Genomic DNA, 21,646 nt, shown 5'->3' with positions numbered 1-21,646 from the left:
GGATATTTACATTGACTAAATTCTAGTTTGCTTCCACCTTAAGGTCTTTAAAACCTTTATCTGAGCGAATAACAAACGCTCCTAACTCTTAGTGGCGAGAGAGCCCAAAATGATTAAGAAAATGCTGATGACTGACTGCCTTCCAGGCTGAGGTGGGATTGGCGTGATTGATGTGCAGTGTTTTAAGAAGGATATGGTGATGTTATAGTAGGCAAATGTCAAGCTTGGGGCTGGATCTGGAAGCTGAGGGAGGGGAGAGGCATTGAGACACACCCAATGTATCGTCTCTTGACTTTTTGACTCAGCATCCTGTTGTGCAGAATGTTTAATTTGGAAAAAGATTAATAAAAGTTTATGATGCATGGCATTTTCCTGTGTATAAAGAATGACTGAACCCTCGTCCAACAGTGTAGTGATCTGATGGAAGCTTGGAATAGAGAGGTCTTCACTCTCGGTGTGCCTGTTTGCTGTCCATTAAACCAAATCTGCTTGGAAATGCAGACCATGAAGAGAAGCTATTTTTTTTTTTTTTTTTTAATCAAATATCCAAGCTGATTTGTGCTTTAACCTTTTTATGAAACCATGGAAACCAGGTTGTAACCTTTTGGTGTACCAAATTTGAGAGTAAGGGTCTAATAATGAAAGAGAAAAATCACTTATCTGACTGACTGAACCAGGGAATTATTTCCTGGTTGGTTTATTCATTTTTGGCTAAGATCAAATGCTGGATCTGAACAATGAACTGAGAAAGGGGTCTTTTTGGCTGTCATCTGCACTTGGAGGAAAAAAATTGTCACATATGTAGGGCTAGATTTATTAAAAGGCACGTCTGTATTGTCTTAAGCACTGATACACATTTAACCCCTAATTCTATATATGGCACCCAAAATTAGCACTGTTCCAAAATGTGCAGCCAATTAAATTGGGTAAGGAGCCAATTACGGTACTGCCAATAACTGAGTGCTGATTGGCTCTAATCATTACCAATTTCGAATTGGGAGCACAGTTTACTACACACTAGTCTATATAACCATATGCATGCAAATCCTATAGCGCACAATGCAAAAGGGGTGTGTGACCATAAGAGGTGCATGGCCAGGGTTCTAGAATACCATGGATTTAATGCTGGATGGAAAGAGGGAGAGAGGGGTCAGATACTGGATGGAAAAAGGGAGGGGGTCAGATTGGACAGAAAGGGGGAGGGAGGGGGTCAGATGCTGGATGGAAAGGAGGAGACTGGGAAATAAGAAGTGAAATAGGAGAGCCATCTAGTCTGCTGTTGTTCCTATTCACCTTGTCAAAGAGATCCCAATAGACAGCCATAGGGTATGACTGACAGTTTTTTAATCAGCTACTTCTCTCCCCTCTCCCCACCAGCTGAGAATGCAAGATATCCTTTTCAGTTTATACCTTCCACCTCCTCCCTTCCTCCCCACTTTCCAACCACAGTAAGTATCGTCTTTATGCTGATGATATTTTATTTTTTTCCCAAATATGTGATGTTCAAAGTGCTGAGAGATGTTTACAAATATATATGGAGAGGATTGTGAAGTGGATGGATAATCATGATTTGAAATTAAATGTTAATAAGACAAGAGGTGATAATGGTGAAAAATCGTCGGGACAATTTTGAGATAGATGAGGTTTTTGTGATGGGAGAGCGATTGGAGGTGAAAAAAAGTGATGACAGTTCTCGGAGTGTGTTTGGATAGATATTTGACTAAGGAGAAACAAATATTGAAAACGATACAGGTGGGATATATATATATATATATATATATATATATATATATATATATATATATATATATATATATATATATATATATATATGCAGTTAAAGATGTTATATAGATTTGAAGCCTATGTTGCCAAATTATGATTTTCGAAGTGTGGTGCAGGCATTTATCTAGAGCAGAGTAGATTATTGTAACTCATTATACTTAGGAGTTGCAAAAGTGAAAATGAGGGCATTATAGATGTTGATTGATCACAGGTACTTCTAGAATAGGGATCTCAAAGTCTATCCTTGAGGGCTGCAATCCAGTCGGGTTTTCAGGATTTCCCCAATGAATATGCATTGAAAGCAGTGCATGCACATAGATCTCATGCATATTCATTGGGGAAATCCTGAAAACCTAACTGGATTGCGGCCCTCAAGGAGGGACTTTGAGACCCCCCTGTTCTAGAATGACTCGTATAACACCAGTATCGAAGCAGTTGCACTGGTTACCAATATAACAAAGAGTCCAATTCAAAATTTTCTTTCCATAATTCATTAAACTTTGCACCAAGTCTCTCCTGCTGTTTTTCAACAGTTTTCTGAAATCTATCAGCCTAAAAGAAGTCTAAGGTCAGAAAACAGTATGAAATTATATTTGGAAGGAAATATGTTAATCTCCCACATTAAGATTGGTGCGACTTATCTGTAGTGGGTGTAAAGATGTGGAATACCCTGCCAGGAATTTTGAGTTTGTGTGCTGCTAGAATGAATTTTAAGAAAATGTTAACTCAACTGTTTGAAGGCTTTTTTTGAGTTGAAATTTTATATTTAAACTGGATTTGAAGATTTCTGATGCTTACTGACCGTTTTCAAGAGTGGGTTTTTTTTTTAAACAACTGAATTATGTATGTTTGTTTAACATTCTATGCTTGTTACTTTGGAAACTGTATAGGTAATATAAGGTATATAAATTTTTAAAATAAATATTAACCCAACGGACAGCAGCATTAATGTGGCTTTTCCCTGGATGTCCAGCCTCTTAAGTCCCTATGGTCTTTATAGATAGCTCCCTCCTAACGGCAGCCCACTGCGCTGATCTAGTCAATATAAGGAGCCTGGAGCCTGCCATACTTCTGGTTCCTACTGTACTTGTAGTCTTGCCAGATCCATTGGATAATGAATCTTTCCACAACCACTTTGCTCATTTGCCACTAAGGATTCCCCGTGCTTCTCCTTTGCTTTCTTGAAGTCTGCCATTTCAGCCTCCATCTCTGCCACTTTGTGAAAATTATTTCCTGATGCTGCTTGTTGCCTCGAGTAATGTACTCCATGTTCTATAACAGGGCTGGGTATATGATTTCTGAATTATATCCTTTCTCTCCATTCTTGTTCACGCCATCCTGTCCTGTCAGAGTTTTGATGTTCCTTTCCTCCTTTCGTTTATTTTGCTTGTAAACTACTTTGATACATTCCGCACGAAAAGCAGTATAGAAAATCAAATAAATACAAACATGGATAACCTTTGGACCCAAGAGCCATATTGCAGTTCCAGTCCAGAGAAAATAGAATCCCCTTGAAGATCTGAGGAGAAAAGGAAGAGGGAATATCACATATAGGTCTGATAGTCCAAAGCTGGTATTATTCTAGACGCATATTATCTACATTTTGATGCTAAAGGCCAGTACCCAACACATCAGCATGAGCTGAGTAACTCGGCTTTGGCTTATCCATCTTTTTGTTCTAGAACTTTGCCATTGAAACTTATCCATTTGTTTATTGTGCACACAGAACGTTAACCGTCTAGTACTGAGTATCCATTCCATTGGTTATTTAATCGTACCCCTGATATGTCTCCTCTGACCAGACTTTGGGTGTGAAAAAGTAAGGTTTTTCTGAATAACTCCCTATGTTACCTAAACAAATTTTCTCTTTGCGCATCAGTTTCGTAGATCCTGAAGCCTCATCTCTTAGGTCTTCTGGTGCAGACAGCCTATTATTTTGGAATCTCTATTCTGTATTCTTTTGAAGGAATGGTCTCCAAAACTGGATACAATCCTGTAGGTGAGGTCTTTAGCCTCCCCTTCACCTTACTCTCTTCATTGAGGATCATCTTTCTTTTCCTGCTCTCCCCTCCCCTATCTTCCAGTCAGTTCTCAGTTCTTCTACTTATTCACCTCCCCATTCAGATTCCTCTCAAGGCTTTCTTTCGCCAACATCCTCACTTTTGTTCTCCTGGTACTGTCAGTGACTGATCACATTTTGCATTGGACCAGAAAGGGCTGTATTTTTTGGGATGCTATTGTCTGAAAATATCCTTCACCACCCAACCCCCCCCCCCCTCACACACACCTTCTCACTTCCCTTTTATTCTGTCTTTTAGGGTGGGGTTGAAGGTTGAGGGCCAGGGACCATTTGAACCACCAGGGCTCTTCTGATTATCTGAGGTGGTACTATTCTTCACCTGAGATGATTCCTTTGCTCTCATGCTGTATCTAGCGCGGGGTTTTTTCTTCCCTATATGCTGAATATTTGCACATAGTTTTGTTGGGGCTATTTATTTATTAATTTTTTTTAACATCAGGCGCAGTTTACTATTCAACCCATTGGCATGTTGACTGCACTTTCCTTTTCCCCTTCTGCATTAAGAGAATGACAAGCATGGGAAAATCTTAAATAACTGTTCTCAGTTTACTGCATCACCCTCTTTAAATTCATAACGGCTACCGGTTTCCCTTTCCTCGTGTGGTCCCAGCACCTCTCTACCTCAATAATATCTAGTGTATTTATAAGGTACAACTGTATATTTTAGTAATCTAAAAAAGAAGTTGCCAGGTCCAGAGGAGGTTTTCCAAACTTTTTTTTTTTTTAAACCCAGATATACCAACTCCAAGCATGATTCATTCAGCAAAGATATGTGGCACGCAATATGTGGCAGATGATTTTAGCTACACTGGAGGCAACTAGGGCATGGCGGACACCTTCAATGCTGATTTAGGTTTAATGTGGAGAAGGCATTCGACTGGGTAGACTGGAGCTTCCTCCATGGCATTTTGGAACGATATTTTTGAGATTCTGCTACTTATGTCTCACTCATCATGCCATGTTTTGTCCTTTTATGCTTTACCAAGTTTTAACAACCCCCCCCTTTATAAAACCACAATAGCGTTTTTTTAGCACAGGCCATGCGCTGAATGCTCTGTGCTGCTCCCGACACTCATAGAGTTCCTATGAGCATCGGGAGTAGCGCAGAGCCTTCAGTGTACAGGCCTGTGCCTAAAACCGCTATTGCGGTTTTGTAAAAAAAAAAAAAAAAAAGGGGGGTGGGGGGGTGGATGCTTTGCCATTTCTGTCAGACAATGTTTAGTTGTGCTATCCTTTACCATACTTTGTATAAATACACTTTTATGTATATAAACTTGTAATCCGTTGTGAGTTCTTCTGGGAGGATGGGATATAAAACCAAATAAATTTACTTTCCATTCCAGCTACAGTGGGCAAAATAGCCACTGGAAACAGAGCTGCAGAGTAGTTGACCACACCTTCAGTTTCCACAGATCAGTTCTTTTATACCAGCTGTTCCTTCAGGTGTGTTGCAGATATTAGCATCATTCACAAGAAGACACAAGTCTTCCCAACTCCACCTCAGCATTCCTGAGAGATTCTGAATAAGCCACTCCCAGGACAGATCCCTGAAATGCTAGAATAATCTAAGTGTTCTAAAGATTCTTTAATAGAAAAGCAAAGGACCCTTTTCACTCAGCCTGAAACACAAGTCCAAAGAGCATTTCTCCCAGCTCATAATTAAATACTTAAGATCATTCCTCCACCTTGTATGACATGTGGTCTTTTACCCTTTAATCCACTGCTTGAATGCAGTGAGGACTTTTTTTTTTTTTTACTTAGGAAATCTGGTTTGCAGGATAAGAGAACTATTTCCTCAACAGTATAAGTATGAAGACAATTTTGCACTTTGTAGTATTTGAACCTCATCTACAATGAAAAGACCCTTTAACGGCATCAGGCTTCGCTTTAAATGGTGCCATAGAACATTAAGGTATTCCAAATAGGTATTGGGTGTAGTCTTTGTACTTTTTGGAAGTATTTCTACAGCAACCACACCCAAGTACATAAATCAAGTTGAGACTAAAATGAATATTACATCCTGCAAGTCAAACATTTTTGCAGTGACTTGCATAAAGTAGTTAATGTTGGCATTTTTTTTTTCTCATAGATAAGACTGAGCAAAGCTTAGTAAGTTGTTGAAATTGTAAATGTTCTGTTAATGAACGCTGATAGATCTGGAAAAGGCAGAATTGGAATACATTGGAAAGCTCTTTCCGGCTGTGTTGCTGTAGCGTTTGCCTGTCTCTTTAACGACTGTGGTGCTGCTCCTGAGCCTCTGGTACTTTGGGTGGAAAGATTTTCACAGTCCTCTTGGTCATTCTATGACAAACAAGTAGGTCATGGTACTGAGGTAGCCAAAAAAGGTTAAATACTGTACACGCTGCATTAAGCTTATTTGAATTTCCAGTTATGAGATCTACTACTACTACTACTACTACTTATAATTTCTATAGTACTGAAAGGTGAACGCAGCGTTGTACATTTAACATGCAGTAGACGGTCCTGTCTAGGAAGAGCTTAAAATCTAATTTGGACAAACAGACAGGAGTTTCTTGCAGAGAGAATGATAGAATGGAAATGGGTATTTTATTTATTTTAAAAACTTATATTCCGCCTATCCTACAGTTCTATGCGGATTGCAAGAGATATCCAAACTACAATAGGACATACAAATAATTTTCAACCTAACAAAATTCCAGACACAAATAAAAATAAATAAAATCATAAACTATCCCTGCAACAATACAACTTTCTGCCTCCTACTTTACTGAAAAAGGCCAGTTGGCACGTCATCCACTACTTCAGATTTAGAAAGTGTGCAAAAACAATACAGTTTTAAGCCCTTTCCTGAACTGTAGTACAGCAGAGGTTTGTCTAAGGTCAATTGGTAGCTTATTCCAGCAAATGGGGCTCTGTACAGAAAACATCGTCTTACGATAGCACGACCATTTCACTGCACACAGAGGGCACATCTAGACATAATTTGCCCTTATCTTACAATGAGTGGGAGTTAGGAGCTGAAAGCAGCTTTGTGAAAGTAGACTTTTAGCTTGGATTTGAATACTGCTTGACGTATTAACTCGGGCACTTTACTGACTAAATCATTTTACTGTTCTGTTAACACAGTGTAAGTTGCTTATGTCGAGCTATTCTTGTACACTGCCTTGGAGAAACCTCTTCATAAAGGCAGGTGCTCAATAAAGGATATAAATTTTAAAATGTCACGCTAGGTTTTGAAGGAGATTGCATACTGGCCATAATGTATTGTACTTTGGAGATTAAAGCATTCGAGAGTTCTTATAATTTAAGGGATGGCATCTGATGCAGATCTGAAAGTTGCTGTTCTAAGCCATATTTTATTTTTAAATATGGAGAAATAGTCAGACAAGTTGCAGTGGTTTAGGTTGTAACAGCTGTTCTCCTTTCATCAGGCCAGTGATTAAACAGCATGGTTTACACCAGTGTTTCTCGAGTCGGTCGTGGAATACCCCCTTGCCAGTCAGGTTTTCAGGATATCCTCAATGAATATGCATAGATTTGTATACACTGCCTCTGTTATATGTAAATTTCTTTCATGCATATTCATTGTGGATGTCCTGAAAACCTGACTGGCAAGGGGGTACTCCAAGACCAACTTGAAATGCTGGTTTACTAGGAGTTTAATACTCCATGGAGAGGGTGGTGGATGTAGAGAATAGAACATAAGCCATATGGATGACTTCTGCTGCTGTTCTTTACTGTGCAATCTTACTATTCATGTTAAGATCCAAATTCTATAAATGGCGTCCCGATTGTAGGTGGCGGTAGGCATCCTACTACTGTCTAACTGCCAATTGGGATGCATGCTTTCTAAAAAAAACAAAACAATCCGAAGCGGGCCGCCTACACTATAGGCGTTTGTCATGAGGGCAGGGAGGTGCCTAGGGATGCTTAAGCTCGCCCAAGGCTGGGAATGGGTGTGGTTTTGCCCGGAAGTGGCCTTGGGTGAGCTTAAGCAGCCCTAGGGGTCTCCCTAGGGTCACAATAGGCGCCTGAAATGTAGACCAGCAGTATGCTGGCCTACATTTCAGATAGACATGGCTGCTAAACTGATCGTGGCAAGGAAATTTCCCTGCCATAATTAGCTGAGTGGCCATGCCAGGGAACCTCCGAACCCCACTGCAAGTCCGCTGGCAGAGGGATTCCCATTTCCTTGCATCGCCACCCCCAAACACCCCCACACAGTCCGTGGCAGGAAGAATGCCCACTCCCTCCTGCCGGCATCCCTTCCCAACATCCTTGGCAGGAGAGATGCCCACTCTCTCCTGCTAGCATGCCCGTTACCCGGACATTTATCAGCAAGGCCAGCTGGAGGAATGCCTATTCCTTCTGGCTCAAGTCAAATATGGGAAAGGGGACCAGTTACAAACAATGTAACAGGAGTGATAAAATGCAAGTGTTGAACTGAAGGAAAATCACTCCGTGGACCTATTCAAAGTATTACTGTATATGGATGATATAAAAGAGTTCACAGGCTTGCTCAGAATCATGGAGGGGAAAACTGGGGCGAACCCCAGAGGAAAAACCACCTCACAGCCCATTCATCGCATGGACAAGTAAACCAGAGGTTATATCAATTCATATATGTTTTTACGTTGTGAAAAAACTACGGTTTACTATAGCTTATAGTCAAAGAACTTAGGCAAACTTAGCTTGCAGCTTGCGAGTTCCGACATGCATGTTTCGGTCCTGCCTCAGGGAACACACAGGAAAAATCTTAAGAGAAACACTTATGCGATGGGAGATTCCGACAGAGGACTGTTGTCTCACATAGAGAAGCGCACAACGTGCAGTTTAAAGCTGTTAAACAGTCCTCTGTCGGAATCTCCCATCGCATGAGTGTTTCTCTTAAGATTTATGCCATGTAGATATTTAAACGACTCTATCATATCTCCCTTCTCCAGCCTTTCCTCTAACGTATACATATTAAGATCTTAAAGTCTGTCCCCATACGCCTTATAATGAAGACCAGGCACCATTTTAGTAGCCTTCTTCTGGACCGACTCCATCCTTTTTATATCGTTTTGAAGGTGCAGTCTCCAGAATTGTACACAATATTCTAAATGAGGTCTTATAGGAGGAACTGATGCCCTTGTTTTTCCTACTGGCCATACCTCTTCCTATGGCCATTCCCTCTGCTCCTAAGCATCCTTCTGGGTTTTTTTGTTGCCTTTTCTATTAAGTGACCACCTTAAGATCATTAGTTATTGGTCATTGGTTATGCTTATCCCCAGATCTTGCTCTTGTGTTGTACACAAAGCAAGTTCACATATCATATTGTTTATATTGTACCTCTCCCTTGGATCCAAATTTGACCCGTCTTTATTTTTTGTAGCCCTACAAGCTCTGGGTCATTCTTTGAGCTTCACTAAATTCCTAATGTTCCTAATGTTTTCCATATCTTCTAGGGTGTCTACCCTGACAAATTTTGTTATTGTCAAAATGACAAACCTTTTTCTGGCTATTGTTTGCAAAAATATTAAAAGAAGTGGACTAAAGAAAAATCTTATAGCTTGCCAAGGTAACATCTCTTACCTCAATGTGAACTCTAGTAGAGAATGACACAGGGTCAAATTTTGTCTCATTCTCTGCAGGAACTCTAATTTCCCCGTCCCTGCGAGTTTTGTTGCTGTCCCTGTCTCTGCCCCATTCCTGTAAGCTCTGCCTTAACCGTAAAAGCCTCAAACACTTATGATTTTCAAGTGTTTGAGGTTTGTGCAGATGAGGGTAGATCATGCAGGAATGGGGCAGGGATGGGAAAATGAGTTCCCACGGGGACAGGGAAAAATGTGTTCCCATGTCATTCTCTAAACCAGTGTCTTGCAAACTTTTCGACTGGTGGCACACTAAAACCAGTGCCCCGGCCAAAAGGCACCTGGAAGTACACGGAGGTCCATCTGGCCGTGACCTGCTTCGGTGGAGGGATCTGGGAGGTGCGGGGAGAGGAGGAGAGACGCCGGCCAGGAGGAGAGTCATCTGCACCGGCTGACTTCCTACAGGATTTGCCTTTCACCACGAGAGTCATGTCCTGTAGGCAGTCAGCTGGCATGGACGACTCTCCTCCTCGCCAGTGTGTCATGCCACACCTGAAATCTCAGGAGGCACACAGTTTGTGATACACTGCTCTAAACTCTAGTTCATCAAAATACACTCAAAGAGGAAAAATTCCCATTCTAAAACCAAAGTCAACTAATACAAAGATATACACCATTTTGTGAGCATGGATGGACATGCTGCCTATGAACATTCCGGGCTGGAATCAGGGAATGAGTTGTGAATTTGTTCGACTCTGGAAGCAGGCAGAACTTCTGCCAAAACATGTCACCTAAGTGAACTGACTATGTGATTTGAATAGAAAAGTTATACCTAACTAGTGAACTGGAATTAATAGAAGAAAACCATCTGTAGTTATCAGGTGATTGAATAGTGCTGTTCTTGATGAGTACTTGCTTTTATTTGCATATACATCTTTGTGATATCTATGCATGAAGATTAGTGAATTTATGGATATTTATAAAAGTGAAGGCACATAATTGAGAGCTAACCCTCCCCCCCTTTTTATGAAGCCACATTAGTGTTTTTTAATCGCTGGCTGCAGCGGTAAAAGTTCTGAAGCTCATAGAATTCCTATGAGCATCGGATCTTTTACTGCTGCTGCTGGCAATAAAAAACGCTAACGCGGCTTCATAAAAGGGGGGGTTTATTTGGTCTGTCTCGTTTAAAGGGTATTGCTCCTTGATAGTCAGTTGATCTCTTTGAAAGATTTGAGTCTGCGATGCCTTCTATCAAAAAAATTTGGACATAAATATGTTTGAAGTTTTTCTAAAATTCAGTATTGAGGTTGTATTTTAAACTTTTTTTCTAGATCTGTTCACCTTTGTACTTTTGTCCCATTTGTATTGGTTAACTCTATTTATTTGCCTCGCTGCTCTCCTGGTTTCTGACTCGTTCACTTTATGGCTGTGCCAAGGATGATCAGTATACTTACAAGTCTTCTAGGTGGGGACCATGTCAGACATACTACTAAAACCGAAGCACACCGCATCTAGCACTTTCCCCGGATTCAACTCCTTAGTCATGCATGCAAAGAAATTGATTACATTGGTCTGACAAGACCAATTTCTGGCGTCTACTTGGTTCAACAGATTGTGAAGAACTGAAAAGGAACCTTTTATATATTCAAACACATAAGATTACGTACAACATTGTAAAGGAAGAAGGTTCCTTATACTGAAGTCATCCAAGGCAAATGCACAAGCTCTTTTTTGCACAGAAGTATTTTGAAATATCCTAGTTGGTGGTTCCGAGACCACTGGATTCTTGTTTTTCCTCGAGTTTACTTGCTTTCAAAGGCCAGTATGACCAGTTTGTAATTCCTGATTTTTGAAGAGGCTCCGCATCTGCCTATACCTTGTCCTCTGGAATCATTCTCGACTCTAAAGAAGTTTTGAAAAATTCAGACAGAAGAGCTGACAGGACTCTTCTGAGTTCCTTAATAAACTCTTGAATGTATCTGGCCTCGTTGCTTTATTCATGTTGAGTTTAATTCCTCATGCTTTGTTATGTTAATTAGGTTTTCTATTCCACTTTTACCTGTTCAGTTCAAGGTTGGATTACATTACAAGAGGACAGTGCTTTAAATTCTTGTGACCAAATTTTCTTGTGCTTTTCGGGTAAAATTTTGGGATCTTTTTTAAAAAAATCTAAACTACACTAAATAGCCTGCTTGCTTAGTCCACGTTGAATATAATATAAAAATTACATTGTAAACTGTAGCCTGTTGCCTTTAAGTTCAGTGCTAGCCATTTTAGCTCTGGGTTGGGAATGCTACTGAATGTTTTTCTGGTGGTGTTATCCCTACAATTAAGGCTAGGGAAAGAGAGAGCTAGTCTGTGCATTTTTGTGGTTATAGTCTTCTGAAAATGGTTTGAAGTCTGCCATGCTTCCATTCCTATTTGTGTCAGTTTTGTAGTCCTATCCCCAGCCCTTCCTCAATGAACACTAAACAAAATATTTGGTGAGCAGTTGTTCTTTTCACCTCAGTTTCTCTCTACATACATTATAGACCCCATATAATACTCGCTTATAATGTAGCCAAGGCTTGGAGGACTCTGCTTGTGAAAGAGTTCTGTGTATCACATCATTAAAATTGTTGTTCCATTTTCTTGTTTTAAACTAACCTACAGTGTCCCCTTCTTTACCTCATAAGTCTTGTGGGCTTCCCTCCTGTCGTTTTCTCATCCGAAGGTACTGGGGGGTCTGGGGATGTGGGAGGGGAGCCCAGGAATGTTGGGGGGGGGATGTAGGGGGTGGGTGGTGGAAATGTCGGGGGATGCTGTGTGATGTCAGTGGATGTTGCGGGATGTCAGGGGGAGGGGTGTAGGGCTCCACAGCTCAGCTGATCCTGGCAGGGGGAATCACCATCAGCTGAGCCACTAGGAATCCCTGAAACCTGCTCAGCTGATGGAGATTCCTCTGCTGCAATCAGCTGATGGGAAGCCTACAAGTTTTTGAATTTTTTCGCTCTTTGGGTGATGGGAGGGGGTTGTGACTGCTGGGGGAGTAAGGGGGGGAGAGTTATGCCTTAAATCCTCCAGTGGTCTCCTTGTCAGTTTGGATACCTTTGTGGAACTTAGACGCAACTCAAGCAGGTCTAACTGCAGGTGTCTAAGTTCCCTCTAGGAAAGCTTTGATTATGGCTGCAGTACGTCCACCCATAACACATTTCCTAACATGCCCCTTAGATCTCTGGGTGCACAGCATCTTAGAAGTGCCGCTGCATGTCCAGAAAATTGATTTTGTTTATCGGCACTTGGACGTCCCTGCTATTAGGTCGTCCAAGTGCTGACCTAGGCTGGTTTTTGGATGGTTTAAAAAAAAAAAAAAATCTTTATTCATTTTAAAAACCAACATTAAAGTGCGACATATTATCAAACAATGTATAAATAAACAGCACTTAATTCCTTCAAATGATATAATAAATACACCCACCGACCCACCCTTTCATGCAACCTAAAGACAATCAAGAGTAACACAAGTGATCAAAAGAAACAAAATTGCAATCAAATAATAAATTGGATGTTTTAAAGTTTTGTTTATGAGCCCCTTAGTGTTTTGCACTGTGTACATCTAATAGTGCTATAAAAATGATAAGTATAAGCATTTCTGTACAACCCTCGAGTTGTTTTTCTAGTAGGCTTTCATTAACTTATTTTTGGTCAAGATGTGCTGGTTTTATTCTGTGACAATGGGTCATAAACGTTTCCAGGTTTGTTGGTAGTACTTCACACGAGTGACTGATGTGTATTAGAGATGTCCATAATTTGTCTGGTACCTTATAATGGGCCAGATTCTCAAAACTTCAGGTTGCCTTTAATGCGGTCACTAAACCGGTTCCAGCTGGTTTAGCATGCATGTATTTTAGCCCAGATTATCGAAACAGCTTACCACGGTCTTTCCCGAGCTTCCTATCAGTCTCTGATTCTGCCATGCAAATGGGTTTATCAGCATTTAAACGAGCACTCTGGTGGATTCGTCAACTTTGAGTGATTCTCCAAGTGCGGCGTTGGCTTTTGGTGAGCAAAAATCAGCGACTAGTCTGAGGATGCCAGTACTGTGCCAGCACTGTGAAAAACACATCTCTGGCATGTGTTTTAACTGTGGTTAATGGAACAAAAATTACATGATTCACATAAATTATAGTCCTTTTTTTTGGGGTGGGGTGATGGTGGAGATGGACAAAAGCACGCTTCTTGAGCATGTGTATTATAGCCATGTCTTATATGATTTATGATAAAATTTAACATTAAAAACAAATTAAGATTTACATAAATTATAGTAGTTTTTATCTGTTTTTGCAACACGAGTGCCCAATGGCTACAGCCGCATGCATTGCGCGCCTATGACATGAGCATATGCTAGAAAATGTAAGGTCATGCACCTTGGCAGCAGGAATCCATGCAAAACTTACACACTTAATGGTGAGACCTTAGTTAGGACCAAGGCGGAACATGATTTGGGGGTGATCATTAGCGAAGACATGAAGACTGCCAATCAAGTGGAGAAGGCTTCATCAAAGGCAAGAAAAATGATGGGTTGTATCCGTAGAAGTTTTATCAGCCGGAAGCCCGAAGTTATAATGCCGTTGTACAGATCCATGGTGAGGCCTCATCTGGAGTATTGTGTACAATTCTGGAGGCCACATTACCAAAAAGATGTGCTGAGAGTTGAGTCGGTTCAACGAATGGCCACCAGGATGGTCTCGGGACTCAAAGACCTCCCGTATGAGGAAAGGCTGAATAAATTGCAGCTATACTCACTCGAGGAACGTAGAGAGAGAGGAGACATGATAGAGACGTTTAAATATATCACGGGTCGTATTGAGGTGGAGGATGATATCTTCTTTCTTAAGAGTCCCTCGGCCACAAGGGGGCATTCGCTGAAAATCAGGGGTGGGAAATTTCATGGCGACACCAGGAAGTTCTTCACCGAAAGGGTGGTCGATCGTTGGAATGAACTTCCACTTCAGGTGATTCAGGCCAGCAGCGTGCCAGATTTTAAAAGGAAATGGGATACACATGTGGGACATCTAAGGGGGGGTAAATTCAAGGGGGTGGGGTCGTTAGAGTGGGCAGACTTGATGGGCTATGGCCCTTTTCTGCCATCAACTTCTACGTTTCTATGTTTTATATATTAAGTTCAAATATAGCACGCATGTGATGTGTGCTTACCGCATTGCTTTTCCCCGGCAGATGCTCACATATACACCTCTTTCGTGGTGTATTCTGTGCATATGCCGATCACTATCACCAGCGATTCATCGCGTGTAAATTTAGTGAGCCTTTGCTACTCTCCGCCAACCTCATTTGCATGCACATATTTTTGAGAATGACTCGCATTTTTGAAATAACGGCTGCGACAGCGGCCCCTTGGTTTTTACCGTAAAGTTTTGAGAATCTAGCCCTCTGTATCTGTTTTCAGTCTAAATTGTAATGGCTCAAACTGCTTAAAAACCTCTCCCAGACATAGCCTATGTCTGCGAACCACATTAATCTTTTAACATTAACATCACTCCGATGTGCTGGACCTTTTTAAAAATGGTGTTGTCCTGAAGTAAAACTTTCAAGACACTTGACGTATACAGGACACAGAGCATGATCAGAGAGCAGAGGTGATGGGGATATTTTACAAAATGCTTTCACAGCAGGTCCTTTCTTTGTAGAATTGCACCAAAGAACTAATAGTAATTTTGCTTAGCAAGACACTGCATAGCTGTTATTGAATAAATACTTTTAATCAAGGAGAACAGTTGTTGAATGCACTCAAAACGCCTTCCTGCCGAGTATTTTGTTTGGAAGCATTTATTCTACTTAGAATGACATCCATTCCAAATTAATCAATAATATTATGAAGGGGTCCTGTATGACGTAAGGATTTCAGTATGTCCATAATCCATCTAAATTCTGCCCCCGCACATAGCTTCTGAATCCAGGCCAAGAATAAAGGCAGAGATTGTCCCTCAAACAATGCCACTGGCATCAAATGAATAGATTTGGCTGTGTATGTATGGCAGAGTGTTGCTAATACCAGTGATGGGAGGTGGGGTCTCGGGTAACTGCCTGAGAATAAAGCATTACATGGTCTGAATCTTTCATCTATAACAAGCCCACAGGAGAGGATCCAAAGAACAACTGATCACAGGAAAGTGTTTTCATGTGTACTTTTGTGTGCATTTTTATTTGCTAGTTCTAAAGTGCATATACTTATTAAGGGTCTAAGGAATGCTTTAAGCCAGTGTCCTTCAACACAAGGTTCATTGGGACAATAGCAGTCTGTGGGTTGGCCCTGCCATCAATCTGTCTTTTCTTCTTTTTTTTTTTTTTTTTTTGGGGGGGGGGAGGACGGACAATGGATAGAAGCCTCAGACCTTGCATTGATGAATACAACCATAAACTCTCTATTTCCTTCTCCCCTTTCTGTGGGTCCAGCATCTTTCAATCCCTTCCTGAGTTCAGCATATCTTTCTCTCTCTTTCTCTCTCTCTCTTTCTCTCAACATCTCCCCCTGTCTACCTTACCTCCACTCCCCTCTGCTCTATCCCACAGTTTTACAAGCATGCATGTCGTCATCAGCATCAATTTAAACAAGCTGCTTGTCTGTGCACCTCACCCATGTGGCTACAGGAAGATGGGTCCCCAGGAATGGTCAGCGGTAGTCTGGATTAATCACTGCCTGGCACTTCGGTTTTTAGCAGTATATCAAGTATTAAAATCAAATAAGTTGTAAGACCAGGGGATGGTGGAGGGGAGTGGGAGTGAGGTAGGCAGGGAGAGATGTCTGACCTGCAGAGAAAGAGACAGAGTGTTGAATAGGTGGAGGGAGGAAGTGCTTGACTTGGAGGGAGAGAGATGCCAGACCACAGTGGGGAGGGTGGATTGGGGATATATAGAGGAGATATTGGTTCCAGGGTGTGGCTGTGGGAGGAATGAAAGAGATGAGGGAGAAGCTGAATATGGAGAGGTACAGAGATGCAAAAGAAATGCTAGTTGAAGAGGGATCATAGTGACGGGGACACTGGTGCAATGGTGGAAAAGGGGAAGGGAGAGGATACAGGAGGATGTAGGAGGGAAGGGAAGAAAAGCCCTCCTATTTGTTTCAGAAGGCATTGAAACATTTTATTTTCAAAATGTAAAATTTATGATAAAGTATTTAACTTCATAATTAATCTATTTCCCTTGTTTGTCAAAATTTTTCTTATTGTACTATAATCTACTTAAGAATCCGATGAAAATAAGAAGACTATAAATCTGCAAATAGTATAGTATGTAGCATATGAAGAGAGAGGAAGATGGTGCACATGAATGGAGGGAGGGGAAGCAAAGGGAAGAGGTGGAACATATGAATGGAGCGAAAGGGAAGGGCTGAAAAACTTAAGGAAGAAAGCTAAATATGTAAGATCAATGTTAAAGATAGATGTAGGGAGCAGGAAGTGAAGGAGAGAAAAGAAATACCAAAAGGACAGGAGGCCGAGGCCCTGGAAACAGTTAAGAACAGTCAGAGGGAAGTGAGAAAAAGATGATCTAGAAAGTCTCCTTAGTTGTCTTTTCTCCAAGCGGAAGAGCCTTACCCTCTTAGCCTTTCTTCGTATGAGTCCTCTGTACATCCTCACTAAATTCTATAATTCCCACCTTGATGCATCATATAAACTTGTTCCATGTTTTCTACTTCTTATTGTTGATGCTGATGGTGTACTTCTGCAATTTTTAAATTATATTCAAGGTTTTCCCTCTTTTCTAATAGGTTGTTGGTTGGTGCCCCTCGAACAAAAGCCTTTCCAGACCAGAAAGCCAATGTCACTGGAGGACTCTTTGTCTGTGAACCTACAACAGATCAGCCATGCACACGCGTCAAGTTTGATGATAATGGTAAGCCTTTTCAACTACTTTGAGCCTGCAGAAATGACGTGTGGTTCAATTATAATTATAAACCTTATATGCTTCAACTTACACTGCTGCTGACTAAACATTTCAGACTAGATGATGTAACAACTTCTTACGCAAAAAAAGGAAGGGAGAAAGGGAGTTTGGATGTAGCTCATGTCTTTGTCGGTAATAGTCCAATATAAGTCATGTGGTAGGTATTTTCCTGCCCCTGAAGGGTTTACAATTTAAATTGTACCTAAGGCAGTGTCTCGCAAAATGTGGCAGTTAGTTTGATTTTTGGGCTGAAAATAATATGACCATATAACACCTTTCTTTCAGAAATTACATTGGTTGCCGGTGGAAGTGCAGGTGAAGTTTAAATTTGGTTGTTTTTGTTTTAGGGTTTTGTTTGGTCTTACCCCTAAATATTTAACTGTTCTCTTCTTTGCAACTAATAAACACATGAGAAGTTCGCATTTGAATTTTGTCGTTCCGCCTGAAAAGGTTGTAAACTTAAAAAAAATTACCAGCATTTTTTGTCCTACCAGGCGGCTTTATAGGGCAAAGATTTGGAACATTTTATCATGTCCTCCAATTCTTATTTGGAATTTAAGAGGCATCTAAAGACATATTTGGGTAACTAATTTTCAACCTAATTGTACATCCTGCTTCACGGTCCTACGGTATATAAGTTGATTGATTGATTGAGCTATGGCACACTAAACTGGTGGCCACGGGTCAAAAGCATGTGCGGAGGCCCTCTAGACAGGGCCATAAGCTACCAGTGGTGGTGGTGGTGTGTGTGTGTATGTGGGGGGGGGGGGGGGTGCTGCAAAAGAAGAGGCACAGAGAGGAGGTGAGACGCCAGGGAGGAGGAGAAGTGCTGATGGCGGTTGACTGCCTACAGGAGGTGCTAGCGCCTCTCCTCTTTCCCAGCATCTTGTGGCACACCTGAAATCTTGTGCGGCACACAGTTTGCAATATACTGACCTACTGGTACACGGCTGTAGCAAGCTATAACTGTGCCCTGTGCAATTGTTCTCCATGGTACCCCCTCCCCAAGGAGAGTGCCTCCTTTCTTCTCTTTTGCCTAGCTCAAACATTTAATGCAGCATCTCTGTCTGTCACTTCCTCCCCTCCCTCCCCACACATGAAATCTCCCTGTCTTCAAACCTTTTATCTGTGGGTAAAGGATCATGTTCAGCGAACAGAGCAACCCTTTACAAAGCCTCCCACTTGAGTATGTCTAGATACTGCTGGGTGCTGACTATATAGCAACAGGAAAAGGAAGTGCACATCAAAAGGGGAGGGACTCATCAGTACCCGGAAAGTGCTCGAGCAGGAAGCTTCATGGAGCATTGTTGTGGTTGTTGAACATGGTCTTTTACTTGCAAATGGAAGTTTTGAAGAAGAGGATTTTGGAAGGGAGGGGGCAGGTGGAGATTCCGCATTGTGTGTTGGGGGGGGAGGGGATGGGACAGGAGGGAGGCAGGGAGGCACTCTGTGTTGCAGGCTTCGCCCACACAGTTTAGTATCCCCGCCTTTCTTGCGCCCTGTGCGACTGCATTGCCCACACATACTCTCTCCCCGTATCATTAAAGACTACAAACATTGTTGGATAAATTCAAAGTAGATATGAAGACGTTTCTCTTCACGGACGCCTACTCATAACCTGCCATGATGCCCTGCATTTTCCTTCTCTAGGCGAATCTTGGAAGATATGCAGCAACCCTTATGGGTTTTTTCCCCGTATTCCCCTCTTTTCTATTTTACAATTGTAACTTTCCTCTTTGCCCTCATTCTCACGTTTTATCTAAATCAGTGTTCTTCAACCGCATCCTATGGACCGGCGGAAATAAAATAATTATTTTGTGGACCGGCAGTTGAAGAACACTGTGCTAAGTCGTGCCCATCTCCACCCCAGACCCCGCCCCCATAATTGTACTATTATTTCCATCCATTTTTCATATATACACACATACAATATAATCGTATTGACAACACATATGGCTTTTTTACGAAGGTTCGTTAGGGCCTTAACACATGGAATAGCGCGCGCTAGCAGCTACCGCCTCCTCTTGAGCAGGCGGTAATTTTTCGGCTAGTGCACCTTTATAAAAGGAGCTCATAATGGTTAACCACAAAATTAAAATATACAAATCACACTGTATGCTTTTCAACATTCATTCCTACCAGAAAACAGATAACCTCATGCAAATTCAGGACCAAAAACTAAAAGTACTAATATTCACAAACAAACCCTAAGATGCAAGACACTACAAGCAGTACAACCCCCAGAGAAAAACAAACAAATGCATTTCTTCCTGAAAAAAAATAAAAGCATTTCCCTACCGTTGTTGTCTCTCTCCCTCCATATGCCTTGCCTTCTGGTCTGCCCCCCGGTGTTAGCTTAAGGCCGGTCCATGGTGCGATCAACGCAGGGTCTTCAGGCCGGCTGCCTGAGTGCTGCATTGCACAAAGCTGTGGGAAGTGGCTCCTCGCACGCGTCCCGCACCTCATCTGGAAGCCTTCCCTCTGACGTATGCAGGCAACCTTCGTGCTGCTATTTTTGTATAATATTGCTTACTTTAGTGTTGTATGTTTAGGTCTTTCCTGTACATCATGTTCCTTTCTTTTTCAATAATGGCTTTTTTAATGTTAGGGAAAGGGATTGGGACTTGTATACTGCCTTTTTTTGTAGTTTCGCAACCACACTCAAAGCGGTTTACATACAGGTACTTCAAGCATTTTCCCTATCTGTCCCAGTGGGCTCACAGACTATCTAATGTACCTGGGGCAGTGGAGGATTAATAATAATAATAATAATAATAATAAATAAATTTTATTCGTATATACCGCCCTGCCATAAGTTCTGCCCAAGGTCACAGGGAGCAGTGCAGGGTTTGAACCCACAACCTCAAGTTGCTGAGGCTGTAGCTCTAACCACTACATCACACTTTCCTCCTGAGAACTGTCAAACGCTTTGGCGAGATGTCAAATTTTAATAAACGTAAACATACCGACTCCTCTCCTGGAATGCCGGTTTCAAGAGAGGTGTTAACAGAACATTTTCAGTGGTACCAACTGATTAAGTGCCGCTAGAAATGACTGGTTAGCCCTGAGCAAGCAATTTATCCAGCCAGGAGTTTGGATGGTTAAATCACTTTGAATATCAACCCATAATTTTTTTGTTGTTGTTGTCCTCCAAGATGTTTTGGTAGTTTTGCCCCTTCAATAGGATCAAAAAAAAAAATCATAATTTGATGCACCATAAACCCAAATTAGTGATTAGTTGTTAAGATGGATGAAACATGTTGTTCTATTGTTGATAGATGGCGCCATCTAAAGTAATTTCTTGGTAACTTCGTATATAATTTTGTTTTTTGAAAAAATAGGTAAATCATTTTTTTCATATTTAATGCTTAGTTGTTGTGGAATTCATATAATGTGTTTTCACATACTGTACTTGAGCAGTCGAACAGTTCAACCTCCTCTGACTTTATAGTGTGGTACCTGTCTAGCCTTGTTATTTTTACTGCCAGCCCGCACACAATGTAGACCCAGGTATCTGGCTATAGGCCAATGTGGCCATGACCAATTTTACTAAGATACAGTGAGGATCAGTGAAGTGCACCAGGAAAGGATGGTAGTAGGGTAAAACAACAACAACAACAAAAAAACATAGGCCCCCTTTTATCAAGCCGCGTTAGGGGTTTTTATCGCCAGCCACTGTAGTAAAAGCTTCAACACTCATAGAATTCTTATGAGCGTTAGCGCTTTTACCATAGCGGCCAGTGATAAAAACCCCTAACGCGGCTTGATAAAAGGTGGCCATAGCCTTTTTTTCCACCTCCCCTTAAAAAAAAAAAAAATCCAAACCATTTTCTAAACTAAACTAAAGCTTAACTTTGTATACCAAGTCATCATTCTAAGAAGGCTCGACTCAGTTTACAGCAATTAAATAAACAGGAAATGATTTACAAATGATAAAATAGCAAAATTTCAAAATAATTTTCTCACCTTTTCACCAACATATGATGTCTCCTTTTTAAAAGGAATTGGATGTAGTTGCTAACTTTTTTTTCTCTAGAAGCCTGACCAAATATGAACCCACAAAAAATCAAAACCCAAACCTGGCTAAAAAAAATAAATCTGCATTAAACACAGTGGTATAATTCTATAATTGCCTATACTTAGGTGCCCACTTTCCTTTATGGAATAGCAGTGTAACCAGGTATACAGTATATACATCTATCTCTTACATTAGAACTGTGTGGGTATGTGTGTGCGTAACTTCTAGAATACTATATGTTATGTGTGTGTTTGCTTCACTCAGACT

At 41.2% G+C, this 21,646-nt stretch overlaps 1 protein-coding gene across 2 annotated transcripts in view; it reads left to right on the top strand.

The window, feature by feature from the left end:
- Positions 1-21,646, top strand: part of ITGA6 (integrin subunit alpha 6) — a 143,903-nt gene that overhangs the window by 30,812 nt on the left and 91,445 nt on the right. For both annotated transcript variants that reach the window (XM_033944748.1, XM_033944749.1), the window contains exon 2: positions 17,186-17,310. In XM_033944748.1, coding sequence (XP_033800639.1) covers positions 17,186-17,310 — 125 coding nt within the window. The remainder of the gene's footprint in view (positions 1-17,185; positions 17,311-21,646) is intronic.

The sequence above is a fragment of the Geotrypetes seraphini genome, chromosome 5 (genome assembly GCF_902459505.1).
Source record: "Geotrypetes seraphini chromosome 5, aGeoSer1.1, whole genome shotgun sequence".
Classification (NCBI taxonomy): domain Eukaryota; kingdom Metazoa; phylum Chordata; class Amphibia; order Gymnophiona; family Dermophiidae; genus Geotrypetes; species Geotrypetes seraphini.
The sequence above is the reverse complement of the archived record's forward strand: the minus strand, read 5'-3'. Positions and strand labels throughout refer to the sequence as shown.